This window comes from Spodoptera frugiperda, chromosome 9, assembly GCF_023101765.2.
Source record: "Spodoptera frugiperda isolate SF20-4 chromosome 9, AGI-APGP_CSIRO_Sfru_2.0, whole genome shotgun sequence".
Classification (NCBI taxonomy): Eukaryota; Metazoa; Arthropoda; class Insecta; order Lepidoptera; family Noctuidae; genus Spodoptera; species Spodoptera frugiperda.
The window spans coordinates 9,117,589-9,139,306 of record NC_064220.1 but is presented as its reverse complement, the minus strand read 5'-3'; the positions used below and the strand labels follow the sequence as shown (position 1 = coordinate 9,139,306).

General features: G+C 34.6%; 3 protein-coding genes across 6 annotated transcripts in view; 1 reads left to right on the top strand and 2 right to left on the bottom strand.

Moving 5' to 3' along the window:
- The window catches only part of LOC118271267 (histone acetyltransferase KAT2A), a 94,918-nt gene that overhangs the window by 52,123 nt on the left and 21,077 nt on the right, over positions 1-21,718 (top strand). The gene's annotated exons all lie outside the window — the stretch shown is intronic.
- LOC118271083 (neuropeptides capa receptor-like) overlaps positions 1-21,718 on the bottom strand; it is a 148,755-nt gene that overhangs the window by 120,350 nt on the left and 6,687 nt on the right. For both annotated transcript variants that reach the window (XM_035586968.2, XM_035586967.2), the window contains exons 2-3: positions 16,659-16,749; positions 6,319-6,518 (exon numbers count right to left, since the gene is read on the bottom strand). In XM_035586968.2, coding sequence (XP_035442861.1) covers positions 6,319-6,518; positions 16,659-16,749 — 291 coding nt within the window. The remainder of the gene's footprint in view (positions 1-6,318; positions 6,519-16,658; positions 16,750-21,718) is intronic.
- On the bottom strand, positions 12,550-15,599 carry LOC126911028 (uncharacterized). Its single transcript, XM_050695829.1, has 2 exons — positions 15,108-15,599; positions 12,550-14,522 (listed from the first exon to the last, which is right to left on the bottom strand). Exons 1-2 carry the CDS (start codon positions 15,217-15,219, stop codon positions 13,183-13,185), a joined length of 1,452 nt encoding a protein of 483 aa, XP_050551786.1. The 5' UTR covers positions 15,220-15,599; the 3' UTR covers positions 12,550-13,182.

Genomic DNA, 21,718 nt, shown 5'->3' with positions numbered 1-21,718 from the left:
ATGTTAAAGGGAAATCCAGTTATGATATTTCCTCTTTGCATTTGTTTCTAAACTTTGTACAATTCTGTTGCCACTCATCTAGTGCGTGACTGTTGAGTAAATGTATGTCTAAATAAACAATACGAAGGAAATTTGTGCTGGACGGATGGCTGGCTATCCGCCAAATAAGAAACTCGTGGTGTTAAATTTATTAATACTCCTTTAATGGAATATAGACGTTTTTCCAAAATTTAGAAAGAGATTACGGCACATATTAATTTGGTAATGTCCACAGGTTCACTAAATCTCGACATCATCATCATCATCAGCCGAAAGACGTATTGAACAAAGGATAGTCCATAAAATAGTCTCGACAAGTAGTACAATATAACTTTTGGCAGATCAGTTAAACCCTAGCAACATTTATTCTATAACTAGTGGTAGTATACTATAATATTATAAATGTGAAGGTTTGTGTTTGTTTGTTTGAATCTTTGGATATTTGTTAATCACACTGAAACTACTGAACTTATATTAATGAAATACAGACAAAGTATGAGCTGCCTTGAGTGAACAGAAGCTAGTCAAAAATATTTACTTAAGAGTACCTGGGTTATTTGTCTCCAGAGTTTTCATAACCCAATAAAAGCCTCCTCGGCTCCCAACCACTAATAATATCACTTAAATGGTTCTTCCACGTAAGGAATTGCCTCAAGATCTTATGAATAAAGGTTTCATTATAATGGGTTTTCAAAAATGATTTTTGCTTCAGAAATGTGAGGCGAACACATCGTTTAGCCCCGAAATGAATTTAATATTCACCGTCTTTGAAGAATGATATTATCTAAATTGCCATTTCACATGAATTTACAAAATCATGCGTTTTTAGCCTTAGGGATAAGCAGAAGTGGATGTTACACCCACTTTAGATATTCTAGAAAATGTTTATTAAAAATCTTAAATTAGAATACGATATGAAAAATAACCGTTGGAAGCTGAGAGACAAGATTTTTTTTATTTAGAAAACTATTTTCGATATATTGCACTTTAACTACGTAAAAAAGTTAAAGACGTAATATTGGCTTATAAAATAGGCATATAAAATATGTATAAGCCCGATGCCCGTATGCATGTACTCAAAATTCACCTATGACCATATGAATCAATTGATTATTTCATTTTAGTCTCAAATAGCATATATCTAAATTTACAGTAATACATATCTGATTTATGTGTCCCTTTGAAATAATAAATGGCAATCGTAAACGATTTGTGCCAATTTTATGCGTAAAAATACGAATATATTTTGGGAAGCCCATGAATAATATTTCAAAATAAACTGAGTATAGGTAATTTAATTTTTGAAGTGAAGGTGCTTAACCCGTTAATGGATTACGCACTTAATTTAACTGCAAATTAAATAAATTTTAACCTTTTTTAAATGAGAATAAGGATAAAAGTCAAGCGAATCCAGATGGGACCTTAAGAAACGAATAGACTAATGAAAAAAGGAAGGAAAATAGATGTGTCTTCATAGTGTTCTGGAATGGACAAAAATTGTATGAAGCATTTAGGACCTTGCTACATTTGCGGCAACAAGATCAAAATATTGGAAAAAACAACTAGATTTTTTTTAAATGTTATAGTTTTAAAGAAGAACAATTATTATTTGTAGAAATCTTACTAATATTATAAATGCGAAAGTTTGTGAGTTTATATGTCTGTGTCAAAACGGCTGAAGGAATCGAGATGAAATTTGGAACAGGGGTAAATTATGGTCTGAAATAAGGCCTGGACAACACAAAAGATACTTTTTATCCCACGGTAATCGGGCGAAGCCGCTGGCAGAAGCTAGTATTCCAATAATTCTTGCTTAACAACAAAAATCAGTGGGATTGGAACCGACATTACTTTTCTTTTACATCAATACATTCTTTCGTCCAATATTGTTTTATTCTTTACAATTCGCGAGCTCGTTGAATATTTAACAAAAGAATTTGCTTGAACAAATTAATGCCTGCCTCTGCCACCCCCGCAAATTGAAGCCACGATTTATCACTGGTATCTATGTAGTATGTAATATTAAATCTTGTCAAATAATAAAAACTTGTTACTACCACGACATTTATCGAATAAATTTTTGCCAAACAAAGGAACACATCAGATTGGATTTGAACTTCAGTAAGTCAGGTCTATTACTTCAAATTTCTGTACACAATGCACACTATATTAGAAGCAAGCTATATAAAAGCAAGCTATAACTCAGCTGCCAAGCAAACCCCTAGTTTGTAAAGGAGACCCATAATCTACCAGTGGACTTCAGACAGGTTGTTGATGATGATGTCCAAGTATAGTCGAGTCGTTCTCACAGATGCCCTATATTTCTTGAATTTTTCCATACTATATAACTTTATCCTTACTTATAAAAATATTACTAAGTATCGAATTTAGTGCAGTCGTTTAAAAATCTGTATAACTAAAATAGCATTTATACATGTTTGTGCGTTCACTTCCCGAGCTGAGCACATTTCAGTTACCTAATACATTAAACGCCATGAGAGGTAAAATTGACCGGCGCTAGTGGAAGATTTGCACAAAACTGGCAGTTTGAACCAGTTAGAACCGATTCCTAAAATCGGGACTGGTTCAAACTAGTTAAGAGTCTAGACAAGAGGGAATCTTTTCAAACGCGCAACGTGTTACAAAGTTCACTATCTACTAGGTAGCATTTCACGAACTCTTGGTAGCAAATATCGTTTGAAATCGAATAGGCTTTTATGTTACCTGTGAGCACAGATTCGGACGATTAGACTCTTGTATTGATTGTTTCAGCGTGGAACTGCGTTTCGATTGTACCACCGATACCTAGTATTCCATTGAATTGTGAGTCTTTGTATACAGGTAGCTTCTATTTGTGTTTTACATGCTTTATAGGGGGCAGTTTCAAATATGTGTGTCATGTGAACACTATATGAAACGTATATTAGGTACTTTAGTATTAACTAACAATACATTAGATTTTTAGTTTTAATTCCGTTTATAGTATACCTTTATACTTTAGTATTGTATATTTTACTCGAGTCAAAGCGCGAATGCTCGCAAGGAATTCCGTATCCGATTCAAGGGTCGAGCTACGCATTTTTGTGTGTTTCTACTACATTGGTACGATTTTTTCTGGAAACGTTCTTTAATTTGGCAAACAGAACTTTGAAGATATAACAGCGAAAAGTATATCTAGTTTGTACTATACTACCATAAGGTTATACATATATTACCTTTACAGTATTGAACCTCTGTTCTAAAGAACTTTGAGTTAGGGAATGTTACTCCACGACATATAAGCACCCGATAAACTTGTGTGGCAGATAGTTTATAGAAATTACTTATGTAGTACATCACAGCTATCCAGACATTATCTAACAGAAAAAAATAACTAACGAGACTAAAGTCAAGTTAGATACGTAAGCGACGTAAATTCTGTCTCATAAACTGTATCCAAGGTTGGAATTTGTTAATATTATCAACCCTTGGCCTCCACATTCTCCATAGTTTATATTTATTGTACAGTCAACTGTAAAGATATGTAACAGTAAAATAGTGTATACTAAAGCGTATGTGAGCGTAATATCTATGTACTAGCTATTCGGGTTCCACCCGCTATCAGGCTCCTATTGGCCAATTTGTTGAAGTATAATGACAGCGGGTACATAGGGTGCATAGCTTAACAGCATAGCGTTATGTTTTATAACATATACCCTTCATCGATAAATGCACTACCTTACATACAAAAATATTCTAATCGGACTCGTAGTTCTGGAGATTAGCGCTTTCACACAAACACAGACGTTGGGGCTACTCAGCTGCATATTTTTAACTTTAAATAGCTAAACCTGTTTTACTCCCAACGACTTATGAGCTAGGTGCAAAGAAGAGTAAATTGAATGAACTTTGTGGCTCCGTTGGTACTATTTCGGTCCGGTAGATTTGCTAGAAGCCGGCTCCCAGACAATAATCGCATTTTAAGACCTGTTTCCCACGTAATACAGAAACTAGGAGAAATGCAAGCTATTTACCAACAATCACTGGCACGTAAATAATTCCATAGCACTTGTTATAGTTAAAGTGTGTTGTATCGAAAAAATAAAATATATTGACTCTAAGACTTAGTTTGCCTTGTTAGTATGCTAGTATTTTAGTCAAGTAGCGAGTATTTAATAGACTCCTCTCGATCGATTAGAATACTTAGTATAAGAGTGTTTTTCCACGAAAGATGTGCTATGTAGCAATGCTACGAAGATGTAATATCTAAGCTGTGAAAGTATGTGACCGTTTCCAACGATACTAAGCTATGTAACTGTGTGGGGAAGATGCGCAACTCGGGTATGCGATGTATTGATAGTAGGTCAGCCATCCATAAGACATATCAATAGCACGCATATTTCTATACATATAAAAAAACATAGCTTAACTAAGTCCGTTTCCATCAGTGCTATGCTATGTGTACCAATTGGTGGAAAGTCAAACGCATCCACAGCAACGTAGCATAGCACATCTCTGGTGGATAAGCAATGTTGTAATGTTTAGAAGTGGCGTACAACGCAACGTATGAGTGATGTGACTTTAATGTGTGTCACACACACTAACCACGCTTTAGCAGGTAAACCGCAGATCCACGTTACTTGGCCACATAAAAAGAATAAAACCTCCATAAAGCTAGAGCTGTGATGTGACCCTAGGGATTCCTAACCCAGTAGAGACGACAAACAGACAAACTTCTTGTTTATAAACAAAAATTTTGTAAGTCGTCACATACATTAGAATAAATAAAAAGAGTGATATATTGTTCATTTTTTTGTTGGCTAGGCAAGAAGAAAGTTCTAATAATAATATATGTGTAGCTGAGCTTGTTGGAAAAATTGAAAAAAAAATCTCGTGATGCAAATTTGGATAATACGTATGATCCTTTTACTCGATAGCTGAGCATGTTGGAGTAAAATGTGTTAAATATTTATCTTAAAAATAATGATAAAAGGATGACGTAGCTTCTGCCTTTATAAAAAAAACTGTAGGCACTTTAATTAAAGCGGACATGTAAGGCTTACGTAGGAATATGGGTCCAATACGGGATGAATAAATAAAGGCTTGTCATTAAAGAGACGCGTCGCGTCGTACAGAAATATTGTTTGTACTAAAATAAAATTTAAGAGTAATTCCTGACACCCAAGCATGTACGCTTCTCGCGTACCTTTATTGTAGACTTTATTATGTGATGGAAATTGATTAATTTTACTTTAAAAAGGTAGTACTAATTAAAATTGAATAATATTTCGTCTATATAAAAAAATGTTTTTCTTTAGGTGGAAATATAAATATCGTGTATCGTAAAGAAAAATATAGTGTAAAATAAATACCAAACGCACTAGCCGCCCCTACAAGTTTTAAAAGTTCGCCTCGGTTTCCCTGAGATCGTCAGTTCCCGACCTGGTAGAAATGGGACCAATTCGCAGATATGACCTTTCCGACAAAAGAAGAATCATCAAAATCTATCCATAAACACCGAAGTAATCGCCGAATATATCTACAAAAAAAACATACAATCGAATTGAAAACCTCCTCCTTTTCGGGGAAGTCGGTTAAAAATATCTTCCTTATAATAGTTTACTTAGCTTTAGTTGTAGACCCACCAGAAGTTTATTTATTCAAAGCAGTTTCAAGTGGCTTGGGAAACACTAGAATAATATTTTCATTTCCTTGTACCAGAGAATTGTTGACCGGCTCTCAACCGACTTTATTTTATTGCTATCATTAGGAAATTAGCATTTCCCGTTTCTGAGTGAATATATTCTATTAGGACTGCATTCATGACATGATTATTACTTGCTGACTACCTAGTATAATTATATAATGATTCACATTATTTACTTGGTTTTCCTCTTTGTCTTTAGCCGTTTAATTCCTTTTCATGTCATGATCATAAACATTTTTATTTGATTTTATTATACTCATTGACCTGTTTAGAGGCGATATTATAAACATTTAAAGTTTTGGTGCGATAGATCCTAAGTACAACTTCGAATTATCGAGAATTTGACGCTGATAAGTTTTGGTTACGTAGCAATTATTCTTCATGTAACTTCCCGAACGCTGCCCATCCTTTAGTGTTTTTTTTACGTAGCAATTATTTTTGTTCATATTATCAAGTGCACAAAGATCTATAGATTCAGTTCGAAATATAAAGAGATTTTCTGTGACCTCGTGATAACTTCTAATTACTGAGAGGTTCGATTTATCGAAGGGTTGATATTATCGAGAGTCAACTGTATTAAAAAATACACTTACTTGGCGGATAATCCCGGTAACTAATCTCACTGTAGACAGCGAAAGGCGACGCACAAACTATAGATATGATCCATAGCACCAGTATGATCCTTGAAGCCCTGGTCAGACCAGCCATGGTGTAGAGATGCAGAGGATGACATATAGCCAGGTATCTCTCCAAAGAAAACGCAGATATCGTCAGCACTGACACGTATGTTGCACTGGAACAAAGAAAAACCAATCATTTTGGATGTATACATAGAAAAATACACTTTTGTCTCACAAAACAAACAAAATAAGAATACTTTTTTTTGATGGTAGAAATTAACTTCTCACGCCTAGGGTAGTGTCAGACTCTTACTAACTAAAAACCACCCCGTTCCTACTCCTGTTCTTCGAACCGGAGCTGGAGCGCCGGTAACCCGCTAGGTAGTAAATAAAATTAGTTACACTACGTTCAGACCTATACAACTAAAAACTTATGAAAAGTTTTTATCCCTTTAAATTGTATTTAAATTTAAATTTACCTAATTATCTTCTAAGTTGAATTTATTAGTTCACCGATAGGTTCGAGATCTCATTTTTTATTCCAGTATGCAAAAAAAGGGACTAAATAATTTGACACCGAAAGGCCGAGGTGATTTCAGCTCTTTTTAAAAAAAAGCTTATATTTATTCTGGGCTTTGTAAACAGGGCATTAACACCTCTTGTATTAATTATCATATTTCTACCCAGGTTAAAGAAATGATATTATGAACTTTTACGTCAGAAATCTTGTATGAAATCTAAGATCGAAAACAAAGTGGAAAACGTTTTGTTAAGAATATATTTTTATTAAAAATGATATTTGAAAGAAGACGCAATACTTGGAAGTAACACAATAGAACTGTCTGTTTGTATAAAAGACAAATCTTAGGGTTACTTAAGCTAGAAATTGGAAACTGAAAATGAAACTCGTAAATAACTACGATGAATTTATATATAGATATGACGATTATATCTCCTCAAAAACTAGCTAAAAGTAAGGTGCATCTACTAAATGTAACACCCACTTTTCGCCCGTTCTGTTATGATTCCTAAACATAAAAAGGAATACATTTGATTTAATTTATTCGCAAAAAGAAATCCACATCACATCTTTCTGTAAAAGGTACACAAAACATGATTATATTGTAAAGATTTTCCTGCAAAACTGCCACTTTCAGAGTACGGAACGCCAGCACCAATACAAGTCAAAAACACACTTATTTTTCTTTTTTCTTTCCTTGTCCATACGTGTCGGTTAGCTGTCCAAATCACTTGCGGACCACATTAGGTCGGGACTCACAATCTCACATAAATGCTTTGGGCGGGCACTGTGATAAATGATGAAAAATCTTTAAGATTCCTTTGTGAAATAACAAGGGCCACCGATTTAGTTTGCAACCAAAAGGCTTTTTCCTTCGACAGTTTTAGTGGTCATGAATCTGTATTAGCCTTTATTTGAGGATTTTCTTACATTGATAGGCATTATTCAGATTTTCCCTCGGGATTGTGAGATACTTGACATACTGTCGTAAGTCTTTACTATACGAGTCATACCTAGTTTTTATTATTTTAGAAGCGGAATACAGAAGACTGCACAGTTGCCGCGGAGGCTGGACAGATGTGCAGTCTTTTGTCCGCTTATTGCCGTGCAACTTGTCGCGGATACGATTCTCGCACGGATTAACTCTTTGTGTGATTCACAGATTGTTGTTCCGGGTCCGGGTGTCATGTGTATGTGAAATTGTATGTTTGTGAGAAAATCGTTATGCGGAGCTAAGTTTTTTCAAAGATAAGAAAAAAAAATATTGAGTGAAAAGTTTAAGTGAAATTCAAATTCAACTATAAGGTCCTCTGTAAAAATACGAGTAGGTATTGAAATCTAAGTAACAAGTTTCCAAGCAAGCACTTTAGGCTTTACCTAAGTTTCAATGAGTAGACCGTGACCTACATTTTCCAACTCATTACTTCTGAGAAGCGACAACACACCTGTGGCAGTTTGGGGTGATACATTACATAATAATATTATACGTGATATATATAACAATGCTTACGTCTGCTCGGGTCGAGCACTAACTAGCCAATGACATGAAAATAAAATAAAACTAAGGGTCTAAGCTAATGAGATGGAAATTCCGGTGTTTTCAAGAGATAATACGAACGACCTATGTCAGCAACTAACAAAGGATTATCAAGCTGGTCTTTATTAAAATAATTTAAAAACTTTTGTGTCGTCAGCCTTTTTATCTGAACAGGCGAAAATATATTTCTTTTTGCAGATACAGCATGTTTACTTTTTGAAACTCTAACAATATCAATAGTATGTACAAAAAGTTTAAAGCGTAGATATAGGTTGATTTAAGTACTTCAAAATCTGGACTAAGTACTACTATTGAAAAAATTGCATTCGATAAAACAATGATTTGTCTAATCCAAGACTAGGTTATTTACTTTACTATACACGTACAGTAAATAAGTTTAACTCAGAGCCTGCTTAGATGAGGGACTTTAGTGCATCGTTGACTCAGCAACAATACGCTCAGACCACTTCGTGAATACACAAACAGTTTACAAATGAGAGAGATATTGACAAAACCCTTCTCTGTGAATCTTTTTTACAATCCTAAATAAATCTTTGCTCTCAGTGGATATGTCATACGTAAGAGTGCTTTTGTTTTTTAAGGGGAGAACTTCTCCCGTCTTGGGTGAGACGAGAGGAAGTGGCGGCAGACTCTTACCGACTAAAAACCACCGTTCCTTCTCCTGCTCTTCAAGCCGGAGCTCCGATAACTCGTTTGGTCTTCTGCCGCTTGACATCGGGCATCAGCCCTACTGGGCCCCATCTGTGGTGACGGGCGCTATCATTGTATTAACACGATAGTGATAAAACTACGACATAAACAAACAATTCTTTCAAACTATATTTACAAGAATAGTTTTTTGCGGTATGAATTCACCGGACGCCAGCTACTAAATAAATATAAATCGCTAAATAAGTAACGACATTATTTACAGAGACAGAAGTCGTATTTTTTCCAAGATAAACAGAAGCTCGTAAAATATGAAACGTTTTAAAAGTGCTTGTAGATTTTTTTATAAGGATACCAAGAAAATAATGCTGTATTTATGACGACCATAAGATACTATTGTCCGAGTAAAGTGCTTGATTTTATTTTATTTGTATCAACAGACCGTTTTTCACAAAGCCTTGGCGATTTGAGAAATATGTTTTAGTGTTTTTAGTTTGAATAATACGTTGTTTTATGTCTTTTAGTTAGTTATTTTGTAGTTTTAGTTTGAGTTGGGAAATGTATTGCTTAATAAAACTCGAGGACGTCTGGAACAAATGGATTACTCTCTGGAAGAAGTTATTATGCAAGACAATAAATAAAAATACCTTAAACATCAGTAAATAGCACCTGGGTGAAACCAAATCTACATAATTATGTTAATCTTGACACTATAAAGTCTTTTGCAAGTTAGATAGGTAACTTCTGATTACCTACGGAGCTTATAATTTATTATCAGTTTCCAAAATCTAATTTGGGTAAGACTTTGTCCAATTTAGAAATCAAACTCTAAACCTAATACTCAACAATCACACAAGGCAGACCAGTGCGTTGTTCGCATAAAATAAAACTTATAAAAGGGAAACTTCTTCAAAAGTTGAAGTGCAAACCTCAATATTTTTAAGTCGGGTATTTACTCAAAATCTGTAAAATACTATTCTGAAAACCGCATCAAAATCAGTTCGGCCAAACGCGAGATAATCGCGCACAAACATACACACATACATGCAAATCAAACTGTGAACCTCCTTTTTAATAATCGTATAAAAAAAGAAATATGACAGTTATTAATTCACCGAAATAGGAGACACCCACACGAAATGTGGGATTGAGGAAGAATATGAATAAATCAAAATTACAGTGACAGTTACTTACAAACCTAATTCTACTGCCACCGTTTTCTTAGGAACCTACTTAGAGATGTACATTTAGGAATTGTGTTGGAATTAAGTACCTAGACATTCTGAATAGTCAATGAGACATGTTCGCGAACATTCAGAATTTAGTCATGAAGTTGATTTTCTGATAGTAAATAGTTCCATGAAATGTCACTTTTCATTTCTCAAAAGAATTATAAAATTAACTAGCCACCCGCCTCAACTTCGCATGGGTGCAATGGTGATATATTATGCATCTATTATACATAATATAAACCTTCCTATTGAATCACTCTATCTATTGAAAAAACCGCATCAAAATCCGTTGCGTAGTTTTAAAGATTTAATTAGTTTAATAAAGAATTAAAAAATATGCGTCTAACGTTTTAAAATAATCTACCAGACAGACAATAAAATAAAAAATTGCCATCTACCCTATTTGCAATGATATAATAATATCTTTAGATTTATTTTTCCAAAAAGTCGCGAAATATGTAGTTGATGCGACCTCTATGTACCTAGAATTAATGATAGAAAATTACACATTTCTAGACAGAAATAAAGAAAGACAAGTAAATAAATAGAATAAAGAAATAAAGTAATGTAGTCAGCCGTCCTTATTTGTGGTTGGACATTTTTCTCTGTTACGTCTTGAGATATAAGGTTTCAGATTTGGAATCATAAACTATGCCGACTGAGACTATCTTACCTATAATTTTCGTAGATTATACATGAATAAGCTGTGTGATTATACATGTTTACTTGAGAGATAATAAGAATGTCAATGTATGTTGAAGATGAAATATTTATATTAAATATGTAATAATTAGACTGCGCGATTGGGGCAGTGGTTGGGTGACTGGCTGCTTTGCAACGTGTCGCGGATTCCCCCAAAAAGGGATTAAGGCATTTTCTAAGTAAAATAACTATTATTAGATCGGAGTCGGAAACTCGGAAAGCAGGTAAAGCCGTTGGTCCTGCGCCTGACTGACCTCTCTCCGATCTCTTTAACGATTCTTCTCAGAACCATCAATTGTATTAGGTACAAAAGACAGTAAAGAAAAACAAATACTGAAAAATCCCTTTACAGATGACAAAACAGTTTCAGTTTGTTCCCGTGAAATATGTGTAATTCTGAAACGTACCCGACATATCGAACCAGGTGGAAATGTGATAGAGGTTTGGAACGATGCCAATATACAAAAGAAAAACAAATCATGTAAATGCTAAAACACCATATGTGACCGCATGACATTTTCCATTTTTCTAACCTATACATTTAACTTATTAGGGTAAAATGCTACCCGACGTCGTGGTGGCCCTGAGGTTTAAAACACCCCCTTCTCATGCATGAAGGGTGCGGTTTCGAAACCTACCAATGGCAAGTACCAATTTGACTTTTTCCGAGTTATATATACCTACTTTCTAAGATTATTTAGACACCACTGACAAATGGTAAAGGAAAACATCGTGAGGAAACCTGGGCTTATAATTTCTCATTGTAAGCTTAAAATTGCCAACTTTCAAGCATGCGTGCATTGATTAATCCTCAATGATTAATGCTCAAAACCTCCGTGTGAGAAGAGGCCTTTGATCAGCAGTGACTATTTTACAAAGAAATACAATAAGATACGTTTGTAAATATCGAATATACCTGTATTATACTCAAGTGAAATTACTGATTAAATTCTCTTTTAATCTTCCAAAGTACACAAAATATACATATTATAATCTGTCTGAAATCCGTTGCTACTAGTACTTTTAATCTCAATATTAATTTTATAATAATTACTTTATTTTAATAACAATTCGCTTAACACAAAATCGAAACTAACTAAGGCCTCGTGTTCCAAAATCAGTAGGCCTAAAATAGGCCCTCACTTTGTTCATTTATTAAATTTCAAACCAATTAGCTGAAATTATTTCAATAAAAGTTCCCTCTAAGAGTTTAAGATGCTGGGATTCCATTTGAGTCCTTCGTTTTCATTCATTTCCTGCTCTTTCAATGAAGTTTCAATGATCAACTTTCTGGTTTCAAATCATTTTAATAAGCAATTGAATTGGAACAAAGCGACGGGTGCAAAGTAAAAAGAGTCATCTACAAAACTGCTACTTTACAGGAGAGCGCATAATAGGAAAAAATGCTCCCATTTTGTCAATTTTAAACCAAATTTATTGAAATTTTCATCATTGCTTTATTATTTAATAATATATCCACATGTACGTTTCATTTTTTCTAATTATGTTTAATTTTCGAGATATTGTAGTTGTCTGTATCTACTTTGCTCTTCAAAATAGACAACTGTGTTAACTACCACTTGGTCGTTTCTACATGGGAATTAAAAAAATAGATTTAGTAAAGTATGATTAGTATATTTCAGTAAAACGAAAAGTGTAACACTTCCTATTATTAAAATTAGTTAATGACAGTCTTACATCTTAAATACATCAAGTTTTGAACTTAACTGCGCAGATATCTTTTTCTACGTCGTCGATTTGGTGCCAGGAACATGATTAAGAAGGAGGTTAAATGAAATATTTATTTATGAATCATTCATTTATTATAATAAAAAAACGTAACTTCTTATACATTTTTGGAAATAAAATCAATAAAAATGTCACTGATAATTTATGAGGTAGGTAATTGCTAATTCTTTGGTTGACAATTCAACAGTAAAATTATACAAACTTCGTTTGAAAAAAAAACAATTAAAATCAAATCTAGAAGGTTCTAAACTTTTAAACTTTATATAAAAATAACACCAGTCTTAGATAACACAGTAATAAAAATAAATCCTCTAAAGTACGTTCTATTCGTACATTTTTTTAATAAAAATAGTTTTATCACTTATAATAAAAGTAAGTAGAAAATTAATTCTGAACAAAGATGAAACTCTGTATCAATACTTAAACAATTATTCAGTCTCATTACCGTCAGTATAGGAACTATGTTTCAAATTTTTATAAAAGTTATGATACCAAGGAGGTATCAGATTTTGCTGGCAAAGGCTAATTAAATCTTTGTACTTGGCACTTGTTATTATGATGGGTTCATCATAACATTTTTTGGGATCATTAAAGCCACGGTGGGAACGAGTAGTTACTTTTCGCACCAAGTCAATTCGCTTGGGTTCTTCATCGTTTAGGTCATATTTATAAAATATGGCGTAATGATTTTCTGCTTTAACGACTATTTCTCGAACTTGATTCCACTTAACATTCTCATTGTCGGTATTTTTTGTCAATTTAAAATCATTTAAACACATTTTGAAATCTAAAATTTGGTCTTGTGTTATTTCTATAACTTCATAAGCATCGCCGGATGTTTTACACCACCGAACGAGTGTATACCATTCTTCAGGACAAAAAATGAATTTTCTTTTCGACGATTTCTCAATTAATGCGTGGACACTATCATCTTCTTGCTGAGTGTGGCCCTTTTCTAAAAATTTGTGACAAATATCAATGCTATACTTTTGAGAGCAGTATACATACATCAGAAATACAATACGGTTCCTGTTTTGACCGCCACAGTTATCGGACCACAGGCGGATATCTTTGATGCCTCTATCAGTTGACTGTTGTATAAAATTATAAAGGCAACTAGCCACTTCATTCGAACCCCGCTTAGCTATAGTTTCAGGCCACATATAACATATTCCTTTTTTAAGCCCCATATCAAAAACAGTAAAATTAAAAACAGAAAGTTTACGCTTATAATAAAACGAACTGGTTTCTCCGTGTGGTGTCGACAAAATTTTTTGGAAATCAAAGGTGGCCGAAGTTATAATTTCAGGATTAGAAGAAGCCGAAGAAGCATCACTGGTGTTGCTTGTATAAGATTGACAGTTTGAAAGTGACATACTCGATGGCCTCCCTGAGTTTAATAAACAGATATTTTGATCTAATTCTGATAATGGACGCGGCGGACTTGAAGTAAATGAATTGTATTCTGAGGGTAATGGTGTATTATCCGATAATTTGCTCGGAGAATCTCTATGACCAATATCAAAATTTTCACAATTAATTTGTGTGTCAGATTGAGGGTGAACTGGTGTGACCGACCTAGAATACACAGTACATGGAGACTTATCTTGCGAAGTTAACTGATACTCATTTGTCTTCATTGCTGACACATCAAGGTCTTCTATAAGATGTTCAATAACTTCATCGGCCAACACAGCATTTTTCTCAAAAAAACCATCGCTTATGTTCTGTAAGCTTTCATCTTCTTTAAAAGGTCGCTTCGGACTCTCTGAACATGAAACAATAGTGAAAAATAAAAATAAGAAAATATCATTCAATAAAAGTCAATTAATATAGCTAAAAATAAGAATTAACATACTCACAAACATACGAAATACTGGGCAAGAGCGAGTCGGACTCGCGCACAAAGGGTTTCGCTTTCGTACCATCCGTTTAAAAATAAAAGATAAAATTAGGTTTTTTTTTTGTTTTTAGTATTTGTTGCTATAGCGGCAACAGAAATACATAATCTTTGAACATTTCAAGCGTCTAGCTACAGCGGTTCTTGAGATACCTACAGCCGGGAGACAAATAGATAGACAGACAGACTGACAGCGAAATGTAATAGAGTCCCGTTTTTACCTTTTGGGTACGGAACCCTAAAAATAACACTAATTTACAAAAGTAAATTGAGACATCTACAATTCTATATCACAATCGCAACGTAGAAAAAGCTATATGGCAGATAGCCGTTTATGCGTCGTTTCGTAACAAAAAACTCAATGATAACCTATTTTTTTCATTATTAAAACAACTAATATAATTTAAATTCAAAATAACAATAATATTCAACTTTTATTACAGAAATACGTACCAGAACTAGTTTCACGGTTGTTATCAATAAGTTGTAACAGATCTTCTCGGTTCATAATAGCGCACTGTCGTCTCGTTTTGCCCAAATTCACCAATAATTTACGTCTTTCCATGTCTATTGTGTTAAATGCAAACTGTTTACTAGTATGATAACACTTTTCGACAAACTTTATCACTTAACAAATCAAAACAAACAAATAATCGTGCCGGCCGGCGAAGCACATGTCATCTGACTGATGACGAAATATGACTGACCGCTGGCCCCCCGCGCGTCCCGCGTATAAACGGCCAGCGGTAACTACCCGCATCTACATCGCGCAATTTCACAAAACAGGTGTAGTTGTCTTCTTTTACGTAAAAAAAGTACCAAAAATTAGATGATTTTTGTGTTTTTGTTTTTGCTATGTTGTAGAACATGATATTTTAAGTTAGTTTTTACAAAAAAACCAAAATCTCAAAATTGCAGTTGACTTTTTTTACTTTGCACCCGTCGAAAGAGTAATTATAATACTTAATTAGAATAACATAACATCTTACGGGATTGTAACTTTTCTGCAAAAAACATAACAGAATTAGTAGGCGAAAAAGTACACATCGGTACATCACAGTATCACACTTCACACTAATATTACAAATGTGAAAGTTTATTTGGATGTTTGTCCGTCAATTACGCTGAAAGTACTGAACGGATTTTGGTATGAAATTTGGTATAGACACAAAGAATAAGCTTACTTTGGTTATAGGATGTTTTTTATCTCACGGGAATACGGGCGAAGCCGTTGGCAGAAGCTAGTATGCAATATAACACCTATTTGTCACTAGTTACGTGAGATGGTAATCTCATGAAACATGTAGTTGTAGGTAGGTACTTATAGAAAAAATACATCGCATAAAAATAACCCACATTTATGAAATTGGAAACTGCGCAATAAAAATATATTACCGTCCATTACGGACAACAAGGAAACGAGCAATTGACGGTAAGCACTTCATTCAGTTCACAGCATCGAATGAATACTGAAAAGAAACTTTCTCGTACTGAATATTTTATTATATTAAAGTGGGAATTAGGTACACTTAAAGAGCTTGTAGTTAGGTACAAAAAAGGAAATATCACACTTTAACGGCACCTTTTCAACTCAGTAATAAACTTGGAACATTACATTATGTGTCGTATGATATATTTCTTATCGACATTATGAAAAGGCTGTAACCGCGCGGTTCACGCACTGACACCGCGCTGACAGCATTTTCGTATTATTTCCAAAGCCGAAAACGCCGTGTCGTAAGCGTACCTTTTATGTGTACGATGTCCCTAAGTCAACGACAACTATAAAGTTAGAAGCTATAAATTTGTGAGTGGACGAAAAGCCCAAAATCTGATGACCTTAATTAAATTCAAATATATACTAAAGGCTGTAAGATCATTTTCTAGGTCACTGAGGATATTTTTCTGTGTTGTTTAATTTTTGTTTTCATTCAGGTATAGGGAAATATTGAGTTTAAATATATTAAAAATAAGTAAAACTTCAATCATCATTTTAATACTTACGCTTCAGATATTAGAGCCCTCAGCTTGCAGAATACGATACCCAAACTATATGGATATTGGTGCCAATACACTGATAGATCATTCGGAAGACCTGCGAACAAAAGAAACATAGTGTTCTTATAATAACTTTCTTGAGACATACTAAATTAACTAAAAATAATGGCATGTACTAGTTCTATTAGTTTCGAGTCACATAGGGAGGGACTCCTCATGAGTAGCGTGCGCAGATGCGGCGACGTCGCGCAGCCTACAGGCTGGCAGTAGGTTGCGTGACGTCACTAGTAGAGGTTTACTAAGTACATTTACGTGAGTAAACCGTAATTTGTAATTAAGAAACATAGTTTGCTATAAACATTTCTAACTCTTGATTTCTAAAGTAAATCTAAAAACCGAAAAACTAATAACTCTTGTCCCCCCACCCAGAAAATTGCTTCCACGACAGTAGCATTTGTGACCGCTCGACCTTCAAGGTAATCTGGCTATTTTTATGTCAACATTAAAAACGTTTATGTACCACAAACAGATATAAAGTGGAAAGTTCCACAACCCAATATACTATGTAATAAACCTCTTTAAGGCTTTAAGCTCTATTTAAGGCGAAAAAAGCCATAAATATCCCTATTTTGAATAAAAGGTTGACGGCAATCGTTCAGTCAATACATTTCTGAATAATAATAGGGAATGCGTACACGGCTCAATGCCACAGCTGTTGCCAATTTTACCATACAATTTTATGGCATTCTCATAGGACATTAGGGCAAAACAGTTTCACGTAGAATGCCCTAGGACCGTTAAGAACACCCTGTGTTGCGTATCGTAAGTGAAATTAGTTTGTAGGAACATTAGGCTAGGCTATTGCACTAGGCTTATACTGCTACTTAGGTTCATGAGCTAATAAGGGTCTCGCTATTTCTTCGTGGTTGACTGTTCCAGATGTCGTCATATAAATGAGGGCATGCTTTTATAGAGGTACATAAGCTAATGTTAAGATCACAAAGTTGGCTAAGGATCCATTCAATGTCTGCTAGTTTGTACACTAGACACGTAAAACCACAAAGTAACGGAATGAAAGAGACAGTGACACAACCTCTTTGGTTAGTATTCGACGGTAAAAAGCTGTGAAATCCATTACTAAGAGGATACTTACGATTATGACCACAAAGCAGACAAAACGACGAAGGTTTAAAAACTGTATTTATAAGTAATTTAACTCGTCTATATAGGTACTACATTTTTCTTTATGATACACGAAATTTTATACTTTGATTTCAATTTATAACGATTGGGATTCAAGAGATTTATATTTTTAAAATGTTTTTGTAGGTACCGAATAACAGATTTCACATACATATCACGTTCAGACCCATTGGATCAGACCACAAAGATTCATTGCGCTAAGAATTAAGTGTCGGAGAGCAATGCTTCAGCACAAACGGGCCGGCTCGACCGAAATGATACGATGGCCTCACAGAAAACCGATGTGAAAATACGCTTGCGTTGTGTTACGTTGTGTGAGTGAGGTTACCGGACGCCCTTCCCAATTCACCAACAACCCTTAAATTCCTAACTCCCAAAAGGTAACGCACTTGTAACGCCTCTGGTGTTTCGAGTGTCCATGGGCGGCGGCGATTGCTTACCATCAGGTGATCCGTTTGCTTGTTTACCGGCTTATACCATAAAAACAGAAAGATATAATGTTTTTCCATGGCATGTCACATAACAGTCACAAGAGAGCTACGGACTACCTAGCGAGTTTACCGGGGTTCCGGCTCGAAGGGCAGGAGTAGGAACGGGGTGGTTTTTAGTCAGTAAGAGTCTGACACTCCTTCTTACCTCACCCAAGGCGGGAGAAGTCATTGGATGATTTTCCCCACTTAAAAAAAGCCATTGCACTAATATTGCAGATCTTGAAATACCAAAGAATAAGATAATGTTATTCAACAGCATTCTGTATTCTGCGCTCAGCATTGAGCACTCGTGTGGAAAACTGTTGAGTTGCTCTCAAACATTACTATGTTAGATATTTAAGTATGTTTTAGAAATGTAAGTTGTTTTGCAATTTTTATTCGAATAGTTGTTAATACTACATTCTATGAGTACTGTTACTGAGTGCATTTTTTTTTATTGCTTAGGTAAAACTAATAATGGAGTGTGTCATGGGAGTGTTAGGGTGCTTTTCCTCCAGATATGTGCTATGTTACGTTGCTGTGGATGCATTTGGCTTCCATCTATCATAATGATTGGTACAACTTTAAGTTTAGTAGATTAGAGAACACGTTAGGGTTAATGCCAGCCACTCCACGTAAAATATTAACGTCCAGCTAAATCTAGTAACGATTCAGTGTCAACCCTGAAAGGGCCAAAAAATTAACACTAATTAAACATGAGAATTCAGCTGTGCCCTTTCAATAAATTTGCCCGGTAGTGGTACGATTACGGCTAAAAATAAATAATAAAAACATACTCAACCCTTAACATCATGAAAAACAGAACAGAATATTTTAACCTCTATAAACATAACCTCCCTCACAAATTGATCACCCACAAGTATTAAGTTGTCTTTCAATCGTGATCGTAGGGGTTGACAGATTCGAGCCTTCATACGGGTCAATGAATTATTCATTCTGTACCATCTATCTCAAACAAAAATTTAGGTGAAGGGAAACCCTTCAAAGAAAATCATTTAAATAAACGAAGAATGTGGACGTGGAAAAATTTCCTAACTATTTTTGATTCCTGTAGACTTAGTATAAGTTTGCTTTACGTTTAAAGTAATCGAAACGAGAGCGCGTTAGATGCTCTAATTGGCCGGCTCGAATAAATCAACCAATCAGAACGCCGGACGCGCTCTCGTTTCGATTACTTTAAACGTAAAGCAAACTCGTACTAAGGGTAAATACCGATTGAATATTTATGTCATTTTTCGGAAAATCGTTTTATATGATAACAAGAGCTCATCGCTTTGCGTAGGTACTTTATTAAAAACTTTTCTTCAAAGTGAAAGGTATTTTTATCAATTCATTGTATGAATGGCGACGACGTACCAGAAATAGCAGGAAGAGACTGGGTGAAAACAACTAGGAAAAAATGGAGGCAACTGGAAGAGGCCTATACCCGAAAGGGGCTATGGCATATTTAGCGTGTAGTATTTATTTAGCTTAATATATTCTTTAAAGGTTATATTTTATATTTTATGAATTAAGTAGACAAGATAAAGTAAGAATTAAGTAGGTATAGTATAGGTACGGTACTCTTTCAGTAACAGCGCGACAGTCGCCGCATCGTGCCACGTAATGCTGCTCGTGAATGTTAGCCTCTAGCATGGCTTGAAACTAGTCGAGTTCGTCGTCAAATCGACAGGTAGTCGAAAAATATAATAATTAATTTACTCTTTCATTGTTTATCTAATAAGAAAATTATTTAAACAAACATAAAGACAACTATTTAATAGGAAACAAGGTAAATCTTCAAACTTGCCATGTTTAATTTAAATGACAAGACAGGAAACAATAAGATACAAGCGATAAAACTTTGATGGAAAATAAATTAGATTGACAAACGGTAAATCCCTAAACTTTGTCCAAGCCATCGCACCTTCTTAATAAACAAAGTAAAATTCTTGTTCCCTTTATCAACATTTTTGTTCTAACTTGGAATGAGTTAAATGAAAAAAAAAAACCTACACAGTAATAGTCCATCTAATCCTATTTACAGTCTTGTGATATTACCCTACCCTTATTCGCATCAAAATATTTAGAATAATATTTGTGTGTATATTGTAGCTAATGTTTGATTTTTATGGCATAAGCCGGTAATCTAGCCTATTAATCAACTGATGGTAAGCAATCGCCGCAGGGATGAAAATTATTATTCAAATGTTATGACACATCTAACGTCATTAATATTTGACACTGCGATGGTAGCGCCGTTGTCGTATCCAATGTAAAACATTCAAGGGATCAACAACTACTAATTAATTAAAAATGAAAAAAACGCGAGCTTTGTCCACGGACAAAATTGTGAATCTAAACCATTCTCAGATCCTCTTGAACACACACAAAAAGTTTCATCAAAATCCGTCTAGTCGTTTAAGAGGAGTTCAGTGACATACACACGTACAGAAGAATTATATATATAAAGATTTGCATGTACATTTTCTCAAGTGTAGCTAATGTTTGATTTTTTTTATGATATAAGCCGGTAAACTTGCAGATGGATCACCTAATTGGTGGTAAGCAATCGTCACCGTCCATGGACACCCAAAACATCAGAGGCGCTACAAGCGTTGCCAGCCGATGATTTGAGGGTTAATAATTCAAGGGTGGTTGGGGAGTCGGAAATTGGGAAGATTGGGAAGGGCTCCTGGTAACCTCACTCACACAACGCAAACGTTGTTTCACGTCGTTTTTCTGTGATGCCGTTTGATGGTCAAATCATGTGTTCGACTTGACTTGACACAAGTCAAAGACTGGGATCATTTCTTAATCAGACCAGAAACGCGGCGAAGTCGCACAGCCTACTCTCTCCTATTTTTCCTATCAAATCCTACATCAAATCCTAACAACTAAATACATATCCATAAACATAAAGTGCGTAGTAACAAGGATACGACTATGACCCAAAGTATCAATCACGTAGAACGTTCCCTAGATTCAGACGTGACCCAACCAAATATTCTGTTTGAATAAAACTACTACTTTAGGTACAAAAAGGCAACGTACCCATAATCATTATTCTTTAATCCTGTAGATAGTTGCGTACTAATTTATGAAAATCTTCCATTAGCTTTAGGTATTTTTTTAACTAATGATAGAATTTCCTCTTTTATCCAATTATACAAGTAGGTAAAGATATTCGTTAATCTTAACTAAAAATCACGATTTACTCACTTACTTTGATAGAGAAAAGTCAAAGTCAAAGTCAAATCATATTTTGACTTAACTTGACTTGACTATTTTCGTGTCAAAGAGGGACTCTTAATCATTAGAGTCCGACCGAAACTATTTTTCCTGCAAATCTTATTCTAGACCGAATACTTCGGCCGTTTTAGTTACGGTCGA